General features: G+C 37.5%; 2 protein-coding genes across 2 annotated transcripts; one reads left to right on the top strand and one right to left on the bottom strand.

Annotated features, from left to right (window-relative positions):
• Nucleotides 1–6,520: 6,520 nt before the first annotated feature.
• On the bottom strand, nt 6,521–10,172 carry tmem238a (transmembrane protein 238a). The gene is made up of 3 exons (XM_020941768.2): nt 10,001–10,172; nt 8,972–9,123; nt 6,521–8,333 (listed from the first exon to the last, which is right to left on the bottom strand). The coding sequence occupies exons 2-3, from the start codon at nt 9,114–9,116 to the stop codon at nt 8,170–8,172; spliced, it is 309 nt and encodes a 102-aa protein (XP_020797427.1). The 5' UTR covers nt 9,117–9,123; nt 10,001–10,172; the 3' UTR covers nt 6,521–8,169.
• A 49-nt stretch (nt 10,173–10,221) lies between these two features.
• On the top strand, nt 10,222–15,694 carry LOC110175555 (coiled-coil domain-containing protein 106-like). The gene is made up of 7 exons (XM_055156897.1): nt 10,222–10,527; nt 11,129–11,302; nt 12,781–12,972; nt 13,570–13,716; nt 14,350–14,541; nt 14,957–15,117; nt 15,345–15,694. The coding sequence occupies exons 1-7, from the start codon at nt 10,488–10,490 to the stop codon at nt 15,498–15,500; spliced, it is 1,062 nt and encodes a 353-aa protein (XP_055012872.1). The 5' UTR covers nt 10,222–10,487; the 3' UTR covers nt 15,501–15,694.
• Nucleotides 15,695–19,597: the final 3,903 nt, after the last annotated feature.

Below are 19,597 nucleotides of genomic sequence, written 5' to 3'. Positions count from 1 at the left end.
GGTTACAGCAGGAAGCACCAAGGCTGACTTAGTTCAGGATTTCAGAGCGTTTCACCACTTTTCGTCAATGAAGGTTTAACTCAATATATAAAAAAAAAATGCTGGAAAAAAATGTAAAGCATCTGGTTAATAAAGCAATGCAAACTTTATAACTTGCAAAACTAGACTTTTATGTTGAAAGCAGATTTTTGAACGAACCCTTTACACTTCCGGTTTATTTTTCCTAAAATGAGCCCCAGTTCAAACAGAATCTGTTTCTGAACCCTTTGCAGCACACACAAAGGGCTGGACTCTTTGTGAAGCTGAGGCTCTGTAGTTTTGGTCTCTGTCTGATCTACTGATCTCCTCATAAGTGAGAACAAGCCGCACTGAAGAAAAAATCCAAATCCCGACTGTTTTTTGGTAAACATAAAATAAAGTATAACTGGTGAAAAATAAATTAATTAAAAGTACAAGGGCCTAAGCATAACCCCTCTGACTTTTAATAGAAAAGTTACAAGCAATTGTTGATTAGAAATGATAGAGTTTCTTTCACTGACCTTAGTCCAACTCATTATGTGTTTTACTTCAAGAGTGCCTCATTCTCACTGCATGGGTTTATTTTACATCATAGCTCAACAAACGTGGGGACTGAACATTTGCATGCAGTTGCATTAAGTACCTTTTGGTGGAGGGACCACCACCTGCTTGTCTCCATGGAGATGGAATTGCTTTGGTAATATATGTCATATCTGTGGAGAGGCGATCCAGCTCACAGTGAGAATATATGTATTATGTATTAAATAAATGCATAAAAGTTTATTTTGTTGCCATACTGTGGAACATTCCAGGCAAAGGAATAGGATCTCCATGGAGACAAGCAGGAAGCAGATGGCTAACTCTACATCTTTTTTTAACCAGAACAAATACTCAGTTACTAAACTTGTTAAGATGTAAACAGAGTAAAATAAGAGTATGCAGTGAGGAGGAGACTCTCTCCCACTTAAACACTTAATGAGTTGACCTGAGGCCATCAGATTAAGTTTGGTCCTGACTCCTGAGCTTTGGAGTCTAGACTGCACTTTCCTAAGTGAAGAGTACTCACCACTATAAATACATGTAAGGTAAATAAATACAAAGTGTATTTCAGAATCACAAAACTTAAATTTGAAATGTATTTAAATACTGTAATTAAGTAAACATGTGCATTTTTCGTATATTCATTTAAAATACAGGCAAAAATTATGTCAACATTGCATAAAATCAGTAGCTCCTATAATGTAGCTCTTTGGGATAGTAAAAATAAACCTTTTTTAACCTAATGCAGTGATTCTTAAACATTTCACACAAAGTAAGATATACCATCTGAGATGTACCACCAGATCAAAATCTGGACTAGATCAGGTTTAAATCAGAAACAAAAAGTGTCCAAAACTGTGAATACATCAAGTGGATGAGATTAAACCAGGGATAAAGTAGTTATGAACAATTATTGACCCAAATGAGGACAAAAATTGGAATATAAAAAATAGTCAAACTGCAGAGAACCCAGTATACCACCAGAAGAAGACTGAATGTCACCAGTGGTAAATGTCCCACAGTTTGAGAAACTCTGCTGTAAAGTATTGTAATGTATTCTTACAATATCAGCATTAGTCATATTTATAATTAACATAAACATAGAAGATAGAGTGTGTATGTTACCTGTCTGGTCCAGGTGAAGCTCTGCAGTCGTCTGGCTCTGAGGACACCTGAACGCATAAATCCATTAAACCAGATCACACCAGGGCGAAGGGGGAGGAGCCACAGCATGGCCCACCTTTATCCCCTGACTCTAACTCTATAGATATATTTAAAGGTCTTATACTACGCAAAATTGACTCATGTAATCTTTAAGCCACTGAAATAATGCTATTACCTCATCAAAAACATGCCTGGAGTTGTGTTTTGTTTCGTTCACACGTTTCAGTAATCCTGGATTATTAGTCTGCCTACATTTCCAAAGATCAAAATGCTCTGTTCCACCTTTTGATGTCATGAAGTGGTAGTTTTCAAGTTAACAGCTACTTTTACCTCTAGTTGAAAAGAGATTGTCAATTCCAGATCTGAAATCATCCAAATGATTCTAGTGAAGGTGTGTGGAGTTAAAAACACATTGGGGCACTTCCTGTATCCCCACATGACATCACAAGGTGGAAGGAGTGTTTTCTGTTTGAGAGAAGAACTCAGCCTAAATATGGGGGGTTTGTGTGTTAAACATTTGTGAATGAAACAAAACACAACTCTGGGTACATTTTTGATGAAGAAACAACATTATACAACATAGATAAAAAAATAAATAAAATAAAAATCATATGATATGGGCTCTTTAAGGACTACAAGTTAAGTTTAGGCTATACCATCAACCTGTCTATGACCTTTGAACTCATCAAAACCAAAATAGTGCAATTAGTTTGATCAAGACACGAACATCTGCAGTGAAGTGAACTACTGGTGTTTTACAATGGCTACACTGAAGTTGTGTAGTAGCAATTGTGCTATAATATACAGAATATGCAATAGAATATGTAAAGCCTACACTGCAAAAAGTCATTTGTAGGTAAGTTAAACTCACTTGAATACAGTGATGTAATGTAATGTAAAATAATACATTTATTGTGAGTAAATTTGATTTCATAGTACAGTAACTAAAATTATCTACCATTTGTACCTCATGGTAGAAAATATGGCAGCACTTTACACTTGAACTGAGTAGATCTGATTTGTCAAGTATATTATTTTCTCATTTTAAGATCATGTTTTCTTCATTCAAGAAATTTGAACTACCTACCATAGACCAGACATGTCAAACTCAGGCCCAGGGGCCAAATTTGGCTTACGAGATCATATCAAATATGTATTAGAGCTGGCCCGCCGGCTATAGAGACATTATAAATAATTATAAATTTTGTTATGATTTTATATTTTGCTTGTTCTGGATTCAATGTTTAAGCAAAACTATAATTAACCATTTATTTTAATAAGAAAAGGTTTGACATTACATATCTCAAAAGAAAAGAAAACATGCAGATGTTGTTGACATTTTTCAATAAATATTTAGTTTGGCCCACGACTTAGTCCCAGTTTTTAATTTTGGCCCTCTATGAATTTGAGTTTGACACCCCTAACCTAGACTTTATTTTTTATAAGGTAACAGTTACCACAAAGCCTGACTGTAGCTTTACCGAACTGAACTGAAAAGTGAGTTTATGAACCAAATGAACCCATCTTGTTTGTATGTGTGTTCTTCCCTGAGCCTTCCTGACACCTGTCTGTGACTCCTGCTGCTCGGATCAACTCTGACTCCACACATTAATGAGATTAGAGCAGTTTGATCTGATGCTAAAATAACCCGATAAGCATGTACTAGTACTAGTATAAAGCACCAGAATCTGTCTGACGTCACTGTTCTCAGCACCAACCTATTATCCTACACACAATACATACAAGTGAATATTCCTACTGTGGCTACAATATCTCAGTGACAACAACTCTACAAAAATGTATATCCCAATAATATCCATAGTGTAGTGTTTTCTGTCCAAAAACTACAAATTCAGCTAAATGTTTTTATTATTTGTTTGAGTGTGTTTCTTTCCTGACCTGGTTTGCTCCTGGGACAGACCTGCTTCAGACCAGTCTTGACTTTGTGCAGCTCCATCTCTCCAGCACCCATGGGTGATATGGGCTCTGCCATCTGCTGCTGCCGCCTGTCACCCCAGCATCCACTCTGTGCGTGTTTAGATTTCATTACGTAACTTATTTTTGTAAAAGGTAATGGGTGCATATTTATTGTCAGAAAATGTGAGTGAAGTTAATGATTCCAAATATACAGGGCTGAATCTAAATGTTTTCTGTGACTGTAAAGCTAACAACAAACAGCATGCCAATAGTGCACTTCAGGATTCTCGTACAATAAAACACTTTACACTTAGATGCAGATCTTTGACCTTAAGAGCTGCTTCTAAAATGTATCTGTATTGTTGATAAGACATATTAAATGTCCATTATGTAGCTTTTCAAATACTTTTCTCTATGGAAATGTTATGGTATTAAACTTTTCTATAGTCATGCAGACGAAAGCAGATCTGTGGAGAGGCAACCAGGCAACCCCAGTCACAATGAGAAAGCCTTTTGTCTAGACTCTAGGTAGTTTTGAGCTATAAAACCACCTATAACTGAATAAACTGTAGAGGTGTTTAATGTCATACTGTGGAACATCCCAGGCAGAGCAATGACATCTCCAGAAAAGTTACACGATGCACAGTGCAAGATTTTTGACCAGTGACTAAATAACAAAATTTAGTTCAGGTACTGAATTGCCAGAGCCCCCTTCATTAACCCGAGTTCTGTTTTGGTCCTGTTAATCAGAAGGAAGGAACATTAAAAGCAGGATTAGGAGCTAAAGTGGTGGAGATGTTGGGGATCTGAGGTGGAGCGGTGTCGGGGATGGGAAGGATTTGGCAGTCTGACAAAACCAAAGTCCAAAACACCACAGGGACGTGCTCAGAGACAGGTCTGTCCAGGACTAAAATGGAACTTTAATCTGTCATTGTCACGCACACTGTACCGGTGAATATGCCTAAGGAATCGAATCAATTTTCACAATTAATAATACATTTTTTAATTGGTATGTTTTTAAATTTTGGAAGACGGCTTGGCTGGCTGGATACTTCTCATGGGTACCTTATAGCACTTATGATGAGCACAAACTTGGTGAAAGTGTGTGGGCATAAAGCAAACAAAACAAAACAAAAGAGAAGAGCCTACGTGGCAAACTAAATACTCACCTAATGATGTCACAAGGTGGAACCAAGCATTTTGAGCTATGAAGGGGGAGACAGCCAGAATCAAGAATTACTCAAAACTTTAGGCCTGGGTGAGATGACAAAAATATGAATCACTTTTTTTTTTTTTTTTTGATTCATCACTGACAATTTCATTCATTTTTACTTTTACTCTAAAACTAAACAAACAATGTTTTCTCTAATTTCCTGAACTGAAAAGTGATTTCCTCCAAAGTCTAAATTCTGCTCCAAATGACTGTAAACCTCTCCATTACAAAACAAAGAAAGCACATATACAAATTAAAGAATCTTGATTAAAATTAATTCATTGCACAGCCCTAACAAACTATTAATAAAATGAAAGACAACACTAAGTTCTGATCTTGAAGAAGGAACATTTAGAACTGCATGGCACCTGTGATGTTTGGTAAGGTTCCAAACTACAGCCTTGAATTTAATGCACTTTAAGTTGTGGATGGTGTAATCCAATTAGTGTTTGTTGAGCCACTGTCTGCTGGTGCTAAAACCGTCTTCACATTTACTGTATAATGATCTTAGGTTACAGCAATACATCACGAGGAGCCAGGAAACATAACAACTACATTCAGTAAAAACTAGTAATATTAACTTGATCAGTGCACAAATATGACAAAATGAGGACTAAAATTTGAAAAGCTCTGAGGGGTGTTGCCATGGATCTATAAAAAACAATGTTAGTGTTGAGTAGTCAGCATTTATCCGAGGTGCTTTAGACCTGGTTTACTCCTGGGTGAGTCCTGACCTGATCTGATTCTGGTCTGTAGCACTTTATTTTATTTTATTTTTTTACCATTTATATGTTTTACTAGTAATTCTATATGCCTCTTAATGCCTTCTCTGTAGGGCTGAGTGATATGACAAAAAGCCGATCACTTTTTTTTCCCCTCATATTGACTGACAAATTTCAATTATATTTCATTTTGTCTTATTAAAAGCAAACGAAATTGTCTTTCAGTATGACTTTCCTGAACATAAAAATACTTTGACTTTGAATCATTAGAATTTAACACCAAAATATTAAGTATAAGTGTGAATTCTCAAACCACATGGCTTTGACTGTGAACCTCTAGATTAAAAAGAAACAAGCGTATCATTAGTTATTATAGGTGACTTAATCTAGGTCAAAAAGCAATTAAACTTGTGAATGAGAAAGTATTGATATGTAAATAGCCAGATTGTTGTTTTTTATATTACGTTTAGGTTGACTTTGAGTAAAAATTGAATATAAAGAACTTCTAAAATTCTCATTTGTTATGTTCTTATGATAAAATGATTATACTGTGGCCTGAATAATCTGTATTATAAATGAACCAATTTATATCGACAAAAGCCCAATTAATAAATTTGTACTTCCATCCGTACTATACTGTGCAATTTCATAGTGATGAAGAATTGAAAAAAATGGTGTAGAGGCCAAATTGAGCTATTACCAGAAGAGGGCAATGTTGTGAAGCTAAAGGAGCAGGTTACTATAATCCACCACAATTAATCCTGGGGTTAAAGGTCATGTTTAAAGTCTGTGGAAATAAAAGGTCAAATGTGAGTGGGATTAAAATCAGAGCCAGGAGTCTCCTTTGAGGGAATCTCCCTTGAGGTCATTTCCTGTTTACTGTTCACTGTTGGACTGGACAATGGAGTTAAGTTCAACTGTTACATTACACAATGCTAGAAGTAGTAGTAGCAGTAATAATAGTAGAAATCGTAGTAATATGACATACATGATATAGTACATTTTGGTGAGTATACATTAGATGTTTTATTTTCCTTATGTGTCCAAATAAGAAATATTTATCTTATACAAACCTGTGCAGATATAAAATGTGAGCTATTTGTAATAAAAAAAATGACAGTGCAAAGAAGTTATTTTAATTATCATTCATTAAAGGCACAGTTTAGTTCATTTTCAATTGAAATGTATAAAGTAACACATTAAAACAAAGCACAAATCATACAAAAACACTAACAAAGTTTAAAAACAGAAATGTTGGTTCTACTCCTAACAGTCCATGTGGTTCACAATCTGTGGCTCTAGTCCCACTCATAGTACACAAGCATTCAGTTTAGTTTATTTTAGAACTTGGTTTATTTTAAGACTGCTTTGAGAATAAAATTAGAGAACAGACCAATAGGCAGCTACTTACTTAGGGTATTACGGTCAATGTGTTGCCTTGTTTTAGATCTATTTTGGTTCAGTAATTACAGATTAGCCGCAATTACTAAATATAGTCATGACCTTGGCCAGTATACAGCAGTTCTTGCTTAAAGGTTCACTATGTAACTTTTCTGGTGGGGTTCCACCACTTGTTTGTCTCCATGCAGCCGTCATTGATTTGACTTGTAAGGATTTTAGGTTATATATGTAGCAATTATTTAATTAGAGCTAATTTATTAGTAGGGGTGTAACAATATCCAAGTCTCACAATACGATATCGTCACGGTATAAACCTCGCGGTACGATATTTATTGCGATATTGTGGGGAAGATCATGATATGGTGGGGAGGCTCACGATAACAATACCTAAAATCTTTCAGTATGAATATTTCATGATATACATCTCACGGTACAATATCTATTTCAATATTTTATGGAGGTTAACAAAACTGTTAATATGCTACTTTTTCCTCTTAAAATACCTTGACAAGACTTAATCCAAAGAACCAAGACTTAAAAGTCCTTAGAACTGTTATTTCCATTATCTATTATAGTCTACACTGAAATGGAGCAAAGGATCATGGTCTATGTAGTTCTCTCTGTCTTTTTGTAGCTATTGCTGCATCATAACTCTTAATTTAAGCAAAGAGGCTTGTAATTCGATATATTGTGATGGTCTACGATATTATTGCGAGAATTTTGACGATACAATACCACGATATTTCGGTTATTGTTACATCCCTATTAATTATTCAAAATAATCTCCATGGGCATAGATGAGGTTAATGTCATACTATGGAACTATAAAGCTACAACAACTTGAACCAGATATTTTGTGTTCTTAATAAAAATCTAACTGGATTGATTGAACTGAACCTCATTATTTCCATAGAGAAAATTAGGTGACAGACACTGCGCCAGAAATTGAATTTAGTTCTCATTCTTTTATAATAATAGTCCTGATAGAACCATATTTTAGTTTCAATTGAATCCTGGGTTTAATCAAGTTTAGTCACACATTAGACCTTGACCTGGCTTTGTGACTGTCCTATATTTACCTTTGAAATCCACATTATTTAGAAACTGTACGTGGTGTGAAAATAGTAAGGACCTCTGTAATACTGTGTCCAGCAGGTGGGATGCTCCATGTTGCTCAGTGCTGCCACCCTTGGTTTAGTGGTGGGTCCGGTAGCTGCGGATCTTGCGGCTGAGGTTTCGGGCCAAACGATCGACAGCGCTGCCGATGTGACCCAGCTCCTTCTTTGAACTCAGACCCTCGATGTTCCCACTGTACCACAGCACCCAGCCCGCCAGAGACGTCACGACAAACAGGGCACCTTTAAATGCAGGGGGGAATCACTGTAGACAGGCGTGACAAAAGCTCTCAAAACTATTAAATATCTCTATAATCTGACCATATATCTGACCAAAACTGCCCTCACAAGACAACAACTACACAGGGAGTTCATGCAAAAGCCACTGCACTTCCGCAAACAGAAGTACTACAACTGTGCATTTATATGAAAAACTGCAGCTTTAACTCGAGATTCACTTCCAAATCTTCAGCTAACTAAACACGAGTTGATAGTAAACTGACTTTGACTAAAGCTCTGTTTAATAGAATATAATATCTTTAATTAAAAAAGTTTACTTCATTCACAGCAACTAACTTCATGTTCGCTTTTACAAAATCAATAAATCTGCTTTTTACTTTTTCCTCTAGGTCTTTACTTTTCCTCCAGCTCTAACCTCAGCATCCTTCTACCCACATATTTACTTTCTCTCCTCTGTACCATATATTTACTGTGAATATATCTCAATTTGGACGACTCTGATATGCATAAAACCTTTGTAATGGACTAATCCTAATTTCCTCGTCATGAACAAATGCAATTACTGGTATAGTTCAATCAACATATGGAATTAAATTAGCATTTTTACTATTTTATCAGACACTTTATGAACATGATCTTACCAGTGTACACTAAAAGGTCTCCAAAGTCCCTCCCTTGGATTTCTAGAGGTGCAAAGACCCCGATCAGCAGAGCAGATCCTCCCAGTAAGTCCATGATCACAGCGAAGACCAGGGCTATCTTACAGTGGGACAGACCTCCACACATGTTGCACCTGGAGGAGACAACAGCTATGACATTCAGGATTGAGAAGTAGTCAACTAAAGAAATTCTAGATCAGCTAAAGACATGCTCCGTGTATCGATTCATTGACTAAGAAGTGGGGTGTGGCAAGGTGCTGGCAAAAGATGTTCAATTATTAGGATTTTGTACAGAAAAATACTTTGTAAAGAGAGAAGTAGGAGTAAACAGCATGTTGTTTATTAGAGAAAAGTCAGAATAAATGTTCAGTCATACCCAAAACTCCAGCTACACTCACTCCATGCTGCTATTTTGGTTGTAAATCCTTTTCATTTTAATGAATTAATTAGTCAACAATAAAGATTTTGGTCAACTAAGACATTGCCAAGTGAGGAATCAAATTATGGACTAAAGTTTAGAAAGTTTTAAGGTGGTTTTGATCCATATCACTGTATTTACGGTCCTCCATGTTCATAGGGGCATAGGCACGGGTCCTTGTTTTCCACAGAAGTTATATCATGTTAAAATATAGGCCTAGATTATAGTTTCATTACATTTAAAGTGCAACTATAAACTTTGGGTAGGTTATGGTTTAGGACTAGGTATTGGGAAAACTAAAACTTACATTGAAAAGTATAAAAAAGCACAATGTATCTGCTCGTGCGTCAGTATAACGTAACATTTAAACATACTGGTTTGGCTTTAGTTATTAACTAGTTAGTAAACTATTAACTAAATTGCAAATGAAGTAGGCGATGATATTGTTTCTAAGCTTATTTTTGTGACATTGCTGTTTTATGGGCAGGCTGTCGAGCGCACCCCAACCCCCAAGCATCTCCAAACTTTTTATCGTCCCTTAAAACAAACTTGCAGCGTGGATTATTGATCTTTGCGGTATTTTTTTGACTCACTTGTTTGCGTTGCTAAATCGTCCTCGGAAAACTCTTCATCGACTTTCCTCAAGAGTCTGAAGCGACAAACCGAGGTGCAGAGGTTTTTCTAAAAGTTTACCTTCTTCGTGCCCTCTACCTGCGCCCCGCCCGGTCTTCTCTGACGTACTTCCGCTCTGAGCCCCCCGGGTTCAAGCGTCTCAAAGCTAAACGTGAGAGCAGTGAAATCTGAACGAACGGTGCACACCACACAGACAGACACGAGCCGCTGTAGAGGCACAAACTAACAGACAGTGGACTTCTTTGGCGCACGCCCTCATCACCTGCGCAGTTCTCTTTTGCGCATGTGTGAGCGAACACCTGTGCGCCACTTATAATCAAGTAATTGCCGCGGATAGCGTTTGAACAGAGCGGCGTGCGTGTGTGCCAGCCTGTATTACAGAAGTATAAGTGAACACAACAGAACTGGAGACTTAATAACGCGCTAAAACGGTATAATTACGCAAATATGGATCCTCGGAGCAGCAGAGAGGACCCGAGCCCGTCAGGTAATCTCCCTGGGTAATTCCACAGTAACCCAAAGGCGTGCGCTACAAAAGTGTGTCAAACCGTTTATTTCACTTACCGCTTATTTCTTTTGCCCAACATTTTGTCCCTTTGTAAAACATGTTTAACTAGTAAGAAGTCTGCTGTTCTTCCCATGAATAGCCTGTATAATAATGCAAATGTAGGCTAAATAGACTTGTGCCCGAGTTTGCCCGAGTTTCTTGAGGCTAACTGGGGGTTCAGTCAATGTGTTTTATCAGCCAGTCCTATATTATATAATACAATCTAATGTACTGGATCCTTCTGAAAAAAAAGTCCTGCTTTTACTTACTGCGACCAATGTACAAGCATGTAGACTATCTTCAAACTTGTGATGTGCTTTTAGTATTTTCATTAAATTATGCACAGCCTTCAATAACTACATAACTATTATACATTAATAGGCTTATTGTGTGTGAGTTTTTTCTCTCGTGCACATAACTATTTAACCTTAATTCAGAACATACATGTCTAGTCAGTGGTTTAAGTTTCCATAAGCATCCCCTCAAAATGCAGATTTATTAATACTGTTGTCTCTATGTATTGTGTTTTTCCCTGTTCCAGATCACTATGTGGTTTCAGGGGCCTCAGAGGAGCCCCCAGTCAGAGAGGGAGGAGGTGGTGGCTCGGGAGGGGGAGGTCTGTACCTGGACGCCTACGAAGTGTCCTTCCCTTTGGATGAAAGTGTGGAGCGACCTCATGCCTATCATGTCAACCACGGTCCAAGAATGGTCGACGGTATGAGCCATTCTAATACTACAACCGACATATCTCAGAAATAGAAACATGCAAACATACTCTACAAGTATAGGCACCGTTTGTGAGCAACTTTTCCTTGTAACGCTTCTCTTATGAGTTCATATTAATTAATCCCAATTACTCAATTACACAATAGTTGTAACTGAATTAGTGCAATAATCATAATTGTAATTGAAATTCCATTTATTGCACTGCCCTACTACAAGTATTATTACCGCTACTACTATAAGTATACTACATATTATTGTTTGCTCAATATGTAGATAGGTCAGTGTATTGATACTGCAGTAGAAAGGACAATATATCACTCTATCATGTTGATAATGATAATGCATATTAAAAACAATGCATAAATATGCATGATGTATAACATCAATAGTGATTGTACATTTTACATTCACTTTTTCCATAGACATCAGCGAAATTCTTTAATAACTTAAAGGTTGTATAGAGGATTTTTTAAGGAAAAAGAAATACAGCGATAGTCCAAATGTTGTGCATGCGTGACACCACCTTCCTCCTCCACAGCTCCCTCAGTAGAAACACCTCCTCCCGCCTCCTTACTCTAGAAATCACGCTTGTTTACAGCCGTGCGCATTCAGAATTACTGTTGGAGTGACCTGTCTGGAAATAATTTAGCAACCGACATGTCAGTTTTTAGACCCTTTGTCTGATTCATTCGGGCAATCGCTGGAAGGAATCTCCAAGAATCACCTCAGTTTGGCTTTGCTCATTTTCCCCTTCTCTTCTTCTTTCAGTGACCTCAAAAAGTTATTTTCTTTTGCGGCAAACTGGTCGTGGATTCTCGTCCGCCATCGCAACAAACTTTGTGCGAAATGTGAGGAAGCTACAGTTTTAAAAAGCCTCTAAGAACTGCTGCATAAACCACGTAATCCCCACGCACTGGCGAGTCAGTTACACTAGAAATGTAGGGAGTTTGATTGACGATCTAACAGCCAATAGATAATGAGGGAACCTCCTTTTCTATTGGCTGATTTTTATCTGACCTCACTACGTCCACAGTTGATACATTTTCATTCTTTTTTTTTTTTTTGGTCATCATAATTACAAGGCTACTGCATCTCTGTAATGGTATTTTAAACTTTCACTGACAATTTGAAACAAACAAAAAAATCCTCCATACAACCTTTTAATGGTTAATAAAGTTACTGAAACAGATTTTAAATAAAATTATAGGTTTTGTGGTCATTAGTTACCACATAGATGATTAGCCCTGAACTAACAAAAGTTTAATGTATTTTTTTTAATCGTCTATTATTAAGTCTATAAGAAAAAGACAAATTTACTTCTGAATCCAGGGGTGGGCACTCACTCTTAAGCTCCATTCATTTTCCGTGCATAATGTATTCGCTAAGTTGTTTAAAGGTGACACAGGTGAAGCCAAATGTTGAGATCATTCTTGCTGTGATGTTTGCTAACTCTATTTTTTGTTGCAGAGGGAGTGGTCCAGGAGCCCCCTCCCTCCCCCTACAGCCCGTTCATCCTGGTGTCAAACCTGCGCGCTCACCTGTACGTGGCTCTGGAGAAGAACGCCTGGCTCCAGAAACGCATCGAGGAGCTGGAGGAGGAGAGGAACTTTCTCCGCTGTCAGCTTGACCGCTTCATCGTCAACATGAGGACTCAGGACGGTAATGTTATACAGAACCTGCTCTAGTTAGTAAAGGCAGTAATAATAAGGTTATATGGTTAGAGGTTAGAGATCTATTGAAAATGTGATAATATTGTAAATTTTAGTTTTGGAGAAAATATTGATATTAAATTATTAATTAATATTTCAAAAATTCAAAAGGATGCTAAGGGAACTTAAAAAAAAAAGTAATGTATGGATTCAAATAAGGTTAATATTTTTGCACTGCACTTTTGTCTTAACTTCATACTCAGTTCAGTTAGACTGATTGTGCCATACTTGAACCTCAAGCAAGACTTTTACATTTTAACATTATTCTGATGGATTGCTATAATATGGTTGAATAATAACAAATATATTGAAACAGACACTTAATATTGTAATACAAATGACACTTTTTATACACATTATAAAAACAAATGATCAATTGAAATTATATAGCGGCATAAAAAGGCAGGACAGTCTAAATGAATGTGTACTTTGTCCCTTTGATCGACACGGGTCAACATGTGACATGTGTCGACAAATTCTCCGAAGATTGATACTGAGAGTACATCAAAACATACTGAATGTTGTTTAATGCTGTCTCCATTCTCAGACTGGTGCACGGATCCCCAGCGCAGTGCAAAGGTTCAGCCTGATAGCTCTCCGTCTCCCCCCTCTCCGATGACCACCCGATCGGGCATGACCCTGAAGAGGCTGCAGGGAGGGGCCAGGATACGCCACCGCGCCCCTGCTATACCCGGTATGCATCCATATATGTCCTTTCAGTTGGCATTTCTTGGTCAAATAAGTTTATCTCGTAAGGCTAAAAAAGTACCATATCATTCATTTGTTTGCTTTTATAGATGTTTCGTTGGCTTATCTGTTATAGAAATTCTATTTCTGTGTTATACTGATGATACTCATTGCAAGCTCAGTCCTTGTTATCTTGGCCTACATATAATACTCCCTACAATGGAAGCATAGTCAGACTGGACTGTACTAGACCAGAATGGACAACGCAATCACAGTGTCTTGAGGGTTCATAACTCTGGATTCTGTTCTGAGGTAAATAAACATCCTCCTGTGTTGGAACTCCAGCGTCAAGCCTCTTCTCGGCGCCTGATTGGCACTCACGTCACAACAGCAAGTTTAACTCCTGGGCCGTTCTGTGTAGAGTTTGCATGTTCTTCCTGTGCCTGGGTGTGTTTCCTCTAGGAGTTCAGCTAACAATCTGGGGATGAGTCCCCAGGTGTGGCACTGAGTTGCTCTAGTGGGCAAAATCCTCTGTATTTGACCCAGTTGTCAAATAGGAGACATTTCCCTATGAGGACAATAAAGTATACCTTACCTTCTCTTATTATTTCTGTCTTTCTTTACATGTTGATGGCTGTAGTGAAGCAGGAGTACCACCTGGAGGAGGAGAAATTCTACACAGAGGATGAGTTTGTGGAGGAGGCTGAGGAAGAGGAAGAGGACTCTTCAGTGGAGAAAGGATCAAAGAAGAGCCGAGGGCGAGGGAGTGGAGAACCACGGATGAAGATGAGACGCATATTCAGGATCACACATGGACGAGAGAGGCAGAGAGGTCAGGCATTTAATAAGGAAGATGTTTTTTTGTTACCATATATAAAGCTGATTATACAAGTCATTACATCACTAGCTGAATATGGAGGATTAGGAAAAGATGCAAAAACAGAACAAAACACAACTTGAGATATGATTTTCATGAGGGAACAGCATTATGACTTTTAGAAAGCTTAAAGTTGAGTTGGCATAACAGACGCAGGCATGAAGACATACATTCAAGCTTATTTTGTGTTATTTTATCATAATTCAGCCTTGTTTCAAATAACTTTCAATATGTTTATTAGTACACAAGTAGCAAAACAAGTTTAAGTATTAGTTAACTTAGTTTAATTCACTTTTTATGGATATGTATTTACTAATATACATACCTACCTACTCATGCCTTTTCTGCTCTGGTCCCCGTCTCTCCTCAGTGAAGGACCCAGATGGTGTGTTGATCCGATATAAGAAGATCTTGACCACGTATCAGAGGGTGAGGAGCATGTCCAGAGCTTTTCAGATTCATGGAGTGGACAGGAACACTATGGCCTCCACCTCCCCCATTGCTGAGCTGCTGCTGGTCGCTCCAGAGAAGGTACCAAGAACTCTATCTGTCACCTGTCAAACATATCTCTGATTCATTCAGGGTGTGTTAACATTGTACTTGTCCTGAATTAGACTGGTTTAAACCCAGTTTAGTTCTGATGTGGTCCTGGTATATATATATATATATATATATATATATATATATATGCAAGATTTTTGTGATAATAAACACGTGTGGAGCGGTATTAATTCCTCTACACTCTACGTCTTGGGCAGGTGGCAGAGGTGGGAGAGTTTGAGGCATCAAAGGAAAAGCTGCTGGATTACGCTCGACGCTGTTACAAAACAATGGATGAAGACACTCACTCCAAAGTCCAGACTATGAAGAAGACTCACAAGCTGCTGCCCATCTCCTACAGGTTCAGACACTGATCGCTGCAGAGAGGAGATACATAGTCCTAAATGTATTATGTTTACTGAATGTTGCTTTATTCATGTATTTTCTTTATGCCAATGGTTGATATAATAAGCACAGTTTAAAGAATATCTGATTTTGACTGAAATGTATATGGTCAAGATAAGTAATAGTTATTTACTTACATCTTTATGTATTTAAGCACAAACTTGGGGGGGAAAGAGAAAATATATTTTGTAAATTAATGTTATATAACCATAACATTAATTTACAAAATATATTTCCTCTTTCTCCCCAGGTTTGTGCTTCAAGTTATGTTTTGTTAACTTATTAACACGAGATACTTTTGATTTGTTTTGAAAATTAAAAACTGCAGCAAAAGAAATGATTTGCAAATACTTGGGTTGTATTGAATGGACCTCAGCGCCCCCCAGAGGAACTACTAAATTGATTGCGCCATCAAAAATCCTTCCATCATTTATAGAACTTAATAAGTGCAATTTTCTTGCATTTTACTATTTTTTTGGCAATGGATTTGTTTCATATGAATGTAGGCTAAATTTGACAATCACTTAGCATCAATGCACTTACATCTTCAATGCTATTTTAAGTAAGACAAGACAAATTGTAGCAACAGCCGCAAGTAATAACAGGTCAGACAGCAACAGTATAATGCAGTAATGACAATAATTCAATTTGGAGATAATTTAACAATTGACAATAAACGTTGACAATTGAACGGTACTTCATTTCCCAGATCAACTTGCTGCACGCCCTTTAACCCTCCCTCTGAACCAATCAGAATTAAGAGTTTAGCGGGAAGTAGTAAAACTCGTAAGTTTTAACAGACAGTAGGGCTTGACCAATAGAAAAGCGGGAGAGGCCCTCTCTGTCCAATCAGAAGAGAGGAGGGCGGGGCTCCTGTCCAACGGGGCATCGGAGGAGGAGGTGTTCCTGGTAGCCATCTTGGATGGCGGACTGATTGTTTAGCGAGAAGAATTGACATTTTATTAAATCTAAGCTTTTATATTCACTCTCTGAAGATTTATTGCAGCCAGACCAGTAAAGAAACTGATCGGGGAAATTCAGGTAAACTACTAGTGGACATAAATGTTCCTTTATGTTTGCATGCACTGCTCTCCCTCTGCCTCTCTCTCTTTTCCAAATTGTCTCTTCCACATCAAACAGCGCAGCCGGTGGGATCTGCAGCGCCTCTCCAAACTTCACTGCTCTCTGACTCACTTAAAGCCTTCAAACTCGACATTTACAAATATTATTAGAGAAGTTAGTTTGAAAGCAAGCGCGCAGAATGCTGGTGACCACGGACTGCTGCCACGAAAGATGCCCGCATTGTTTATAAACATCCCGGGCTGTCCAGTCCGTGACACTCGGTCCTGTGGGGTCTCCCGGTGCAAGGCTCTGACCCGCTTTTACAAAAGAGACAAGAAAGTTGAAATAAATCCAGATTGATGCTCTTGTTTACATATCCCCTTACTATTGCACTGTTGCACTTGTCTCTGGGTTGTAATATTATCTAATAAAAACGGGATAGTTCTTGCATCATCTTACATGCTGATGCAGTCTAATTATCAGATTGTGTGGACAGTTTTAAATATAGAACAAGCATACGTAAGTCTGTGTGGTGAAGATGTTGCAAAGATCTCTGCAAATAAATAGATTTAAATAGATTTTTTTGCATGCCCTGTAGTGAATCTTGTCCATGAGATGAAGAGGCCTTCCTTAAAATAGTGCAGGATACTCTGATGTCACTCTGCTATACAAATGATTTCCAGTTTGAACATGCATTTTACAGAACATTGCACATGCAAATATTACACCTAAACAATTTCATAATATGTACGTAAGGTCAAGGTATTAGGTGGTATTAAAGTGCTACTTAATACCAAGGTGCTGCCCAGTTAGTTTTGAAAGATAAACATTTGGCCATAAAAATGTAATTATGTCAACAGGACAACAGATTAGAGTGACAGAATTTACAGAATTGTGTTTTCTTTTTGCTATGGTACCTAAAGACTGAGGGATTATACAGAGATTTAATGTGAATGTGTTTTAAAATTTGCATTATGAACTCAGTCAGCAATACATCTAAAAGTGAAATCTTACTGCATTTGAATTAGTCAAAATTGAAATACTGTGTGCACCTCCATTTGCATGGCCATATGTACATCTGTTGATTGTGCTCTGATGTCGTGTGGATGTGTGCAGGTTGTTTTCCGGCCCGACCTGCTCCTGTTTGTGAGGGACAGCCTCATGTTACAGCTGCAGGCGCCTCCGCTGGCTGTGTCATAAACTCCTATTGTTATTTATGTGGAAGGCTCTGTCATAGTTTCTGGATATTATAATGATATCTATGAGTTAGTATTTGCTTGAGTTACAGCACTTTGGATCAATTAGGTCAAGTTCAAGTGTGGCTGTGTGCAATGCATTCTAAAGAATTCATAACACATGCCTTTTTCAAGCTGAAGGTTAAAAACTAAATGCATTTTTTTTTTCTCTACAAGACACATAATTTCTGATCCATAACTTGGCCTGTATGCTTGTCCCCAAGGAGATGCTTTTAATGTCATACTGAGGAATAGTCCAGGTAAAGATATAACATCTCTATAGCTAAAAGTAGGTGGCTACTAGAAAAGTTACACAGTGAGCCTTTAAGTTCAGTGAACATGCCAGGTGTAAAGTTCAAACTAATTTTGCAGTGTTCTGGATTATGTTTAGGTAGTACAGTATTTTAAAGCAAATCTCCTGAAGCTCTATAATTTGTCTACTCTTATGCAACAGTATTTTTCCACACGTGGAAAAAAATCTGAAAGATCTGAAGCCATTCAAATGCACAGAAATACTTTCTACTAGAACTTTTATATTTGTATAATTTAGTAAACTGAATGGTCAAAAACGTATAGTGACTTTTTAATAGAATTATTCAAATCACACTTACATAGGGGACTTTTACTTTTTTCATTTTTCATACTTTCATTGACCACCATTTCTACTGTATTTCTATGCCCAAAGCCTTTTTACTGCACTCTTTTTGATTAATGTAAACAAAAACAAAACAAAAGCAAAAACAAAAAACACTGTAAGGATGCTGACAGTGCATATGGATGTTTTTTTCCTAAGAGGTGACAGGGGATATGTATCACATACAGGCACTGCTTTTGTTTACATGTTGAAACAAGTCTTTTCCCAGCATGCATAACAGCAAGTTCATTAGGAATTAACACAAAGTTTAAACTCTGTGTGTGTGTGGCCTCACTCACAGTAAAAATACATGTTTTTGATCAACAAAGACACCTGTAAATGAGTAAGTTTCATGCCATATTGTCAAACATCACAGTCAAAACAATGTTTCCATAAAGACAAAAGTTACATAGTGTTCTTTAATATATCTACGCACCAATAACAACCACCTCTTTTTTCTTTCTCTTGTGTTTCAGTGAAAGAGGCATGAAGACATCATCCTAGTCGTCAGTCATGGCCGATAAAAGGAAACTCCAAGGTGAGGGCGGCTCTGACTTTATTCAAATGAGCCATCATTTGTTGTGGTTCGATCATGTGTCTCTGGGCGAGGTTCACCACAAATTCAAACATGCTCTGTATCTTATATCAAAGTAGGCGCAGTTGTCTGGTCAAAAATATGCATCTAGATCAATGGTCCTCTTCAAACTTTTCACAACAACCACCTAGGAGAATATCTTGCTTTCAGAATCTAAACCCAGACAATGCAGAGCCTAAATATGGTCTATAATGTTTATGTTATAGGGCTGACCCATTTGGGAAAAATATGAAATTGAGATTTTTCGGACATGCATTACAATTGCGATTAGATCCTGAAGTTCACATTTTAAACACAATAAAGAAACTTGACAAAGACACTAAAATCTGAAGTGACAAACTGTACCAAATGGCAAAATTACAGGGTGGGCAGCTTTAATGCAGAGGATTTTTATAATATGATACAGATTAGAGAGTATTCTAGTATATATGGTGCAGAAGGACAGGGAACATATGGTACAGAGGATGGACAGTGAATTTATGGGTAGATGGAAACTGAGGTTAGAGCTGCTATGAAACTAAAGACCAAAGAGAGATTTAT

This window comes from Boleophthalmus pectinirostris, unplaced genomic scaffold (assembly GCF_026225935.1).
Source record: "Boleophthalmus pectinirostris isolate CB_2022bp ecotype Guang Dong unplaced genomic scaffold, ASM2622593v1 HiC_scaffold_21, whole genome shotgun sequence".
Taxonomy (NCBI): domain Eukaryota; kingdom Metazoa; phylum Chordata; class Actinopteri; order Gobiiformes; family Gobiidae; genus Boleophthalmus; species Boleophthalmus pectinirostris.
The sequence above is the reverse complement of the archived record's forward strand: the minus strand, read 5'-3'. Positions and strand labels throughout refer to the sequence as shown.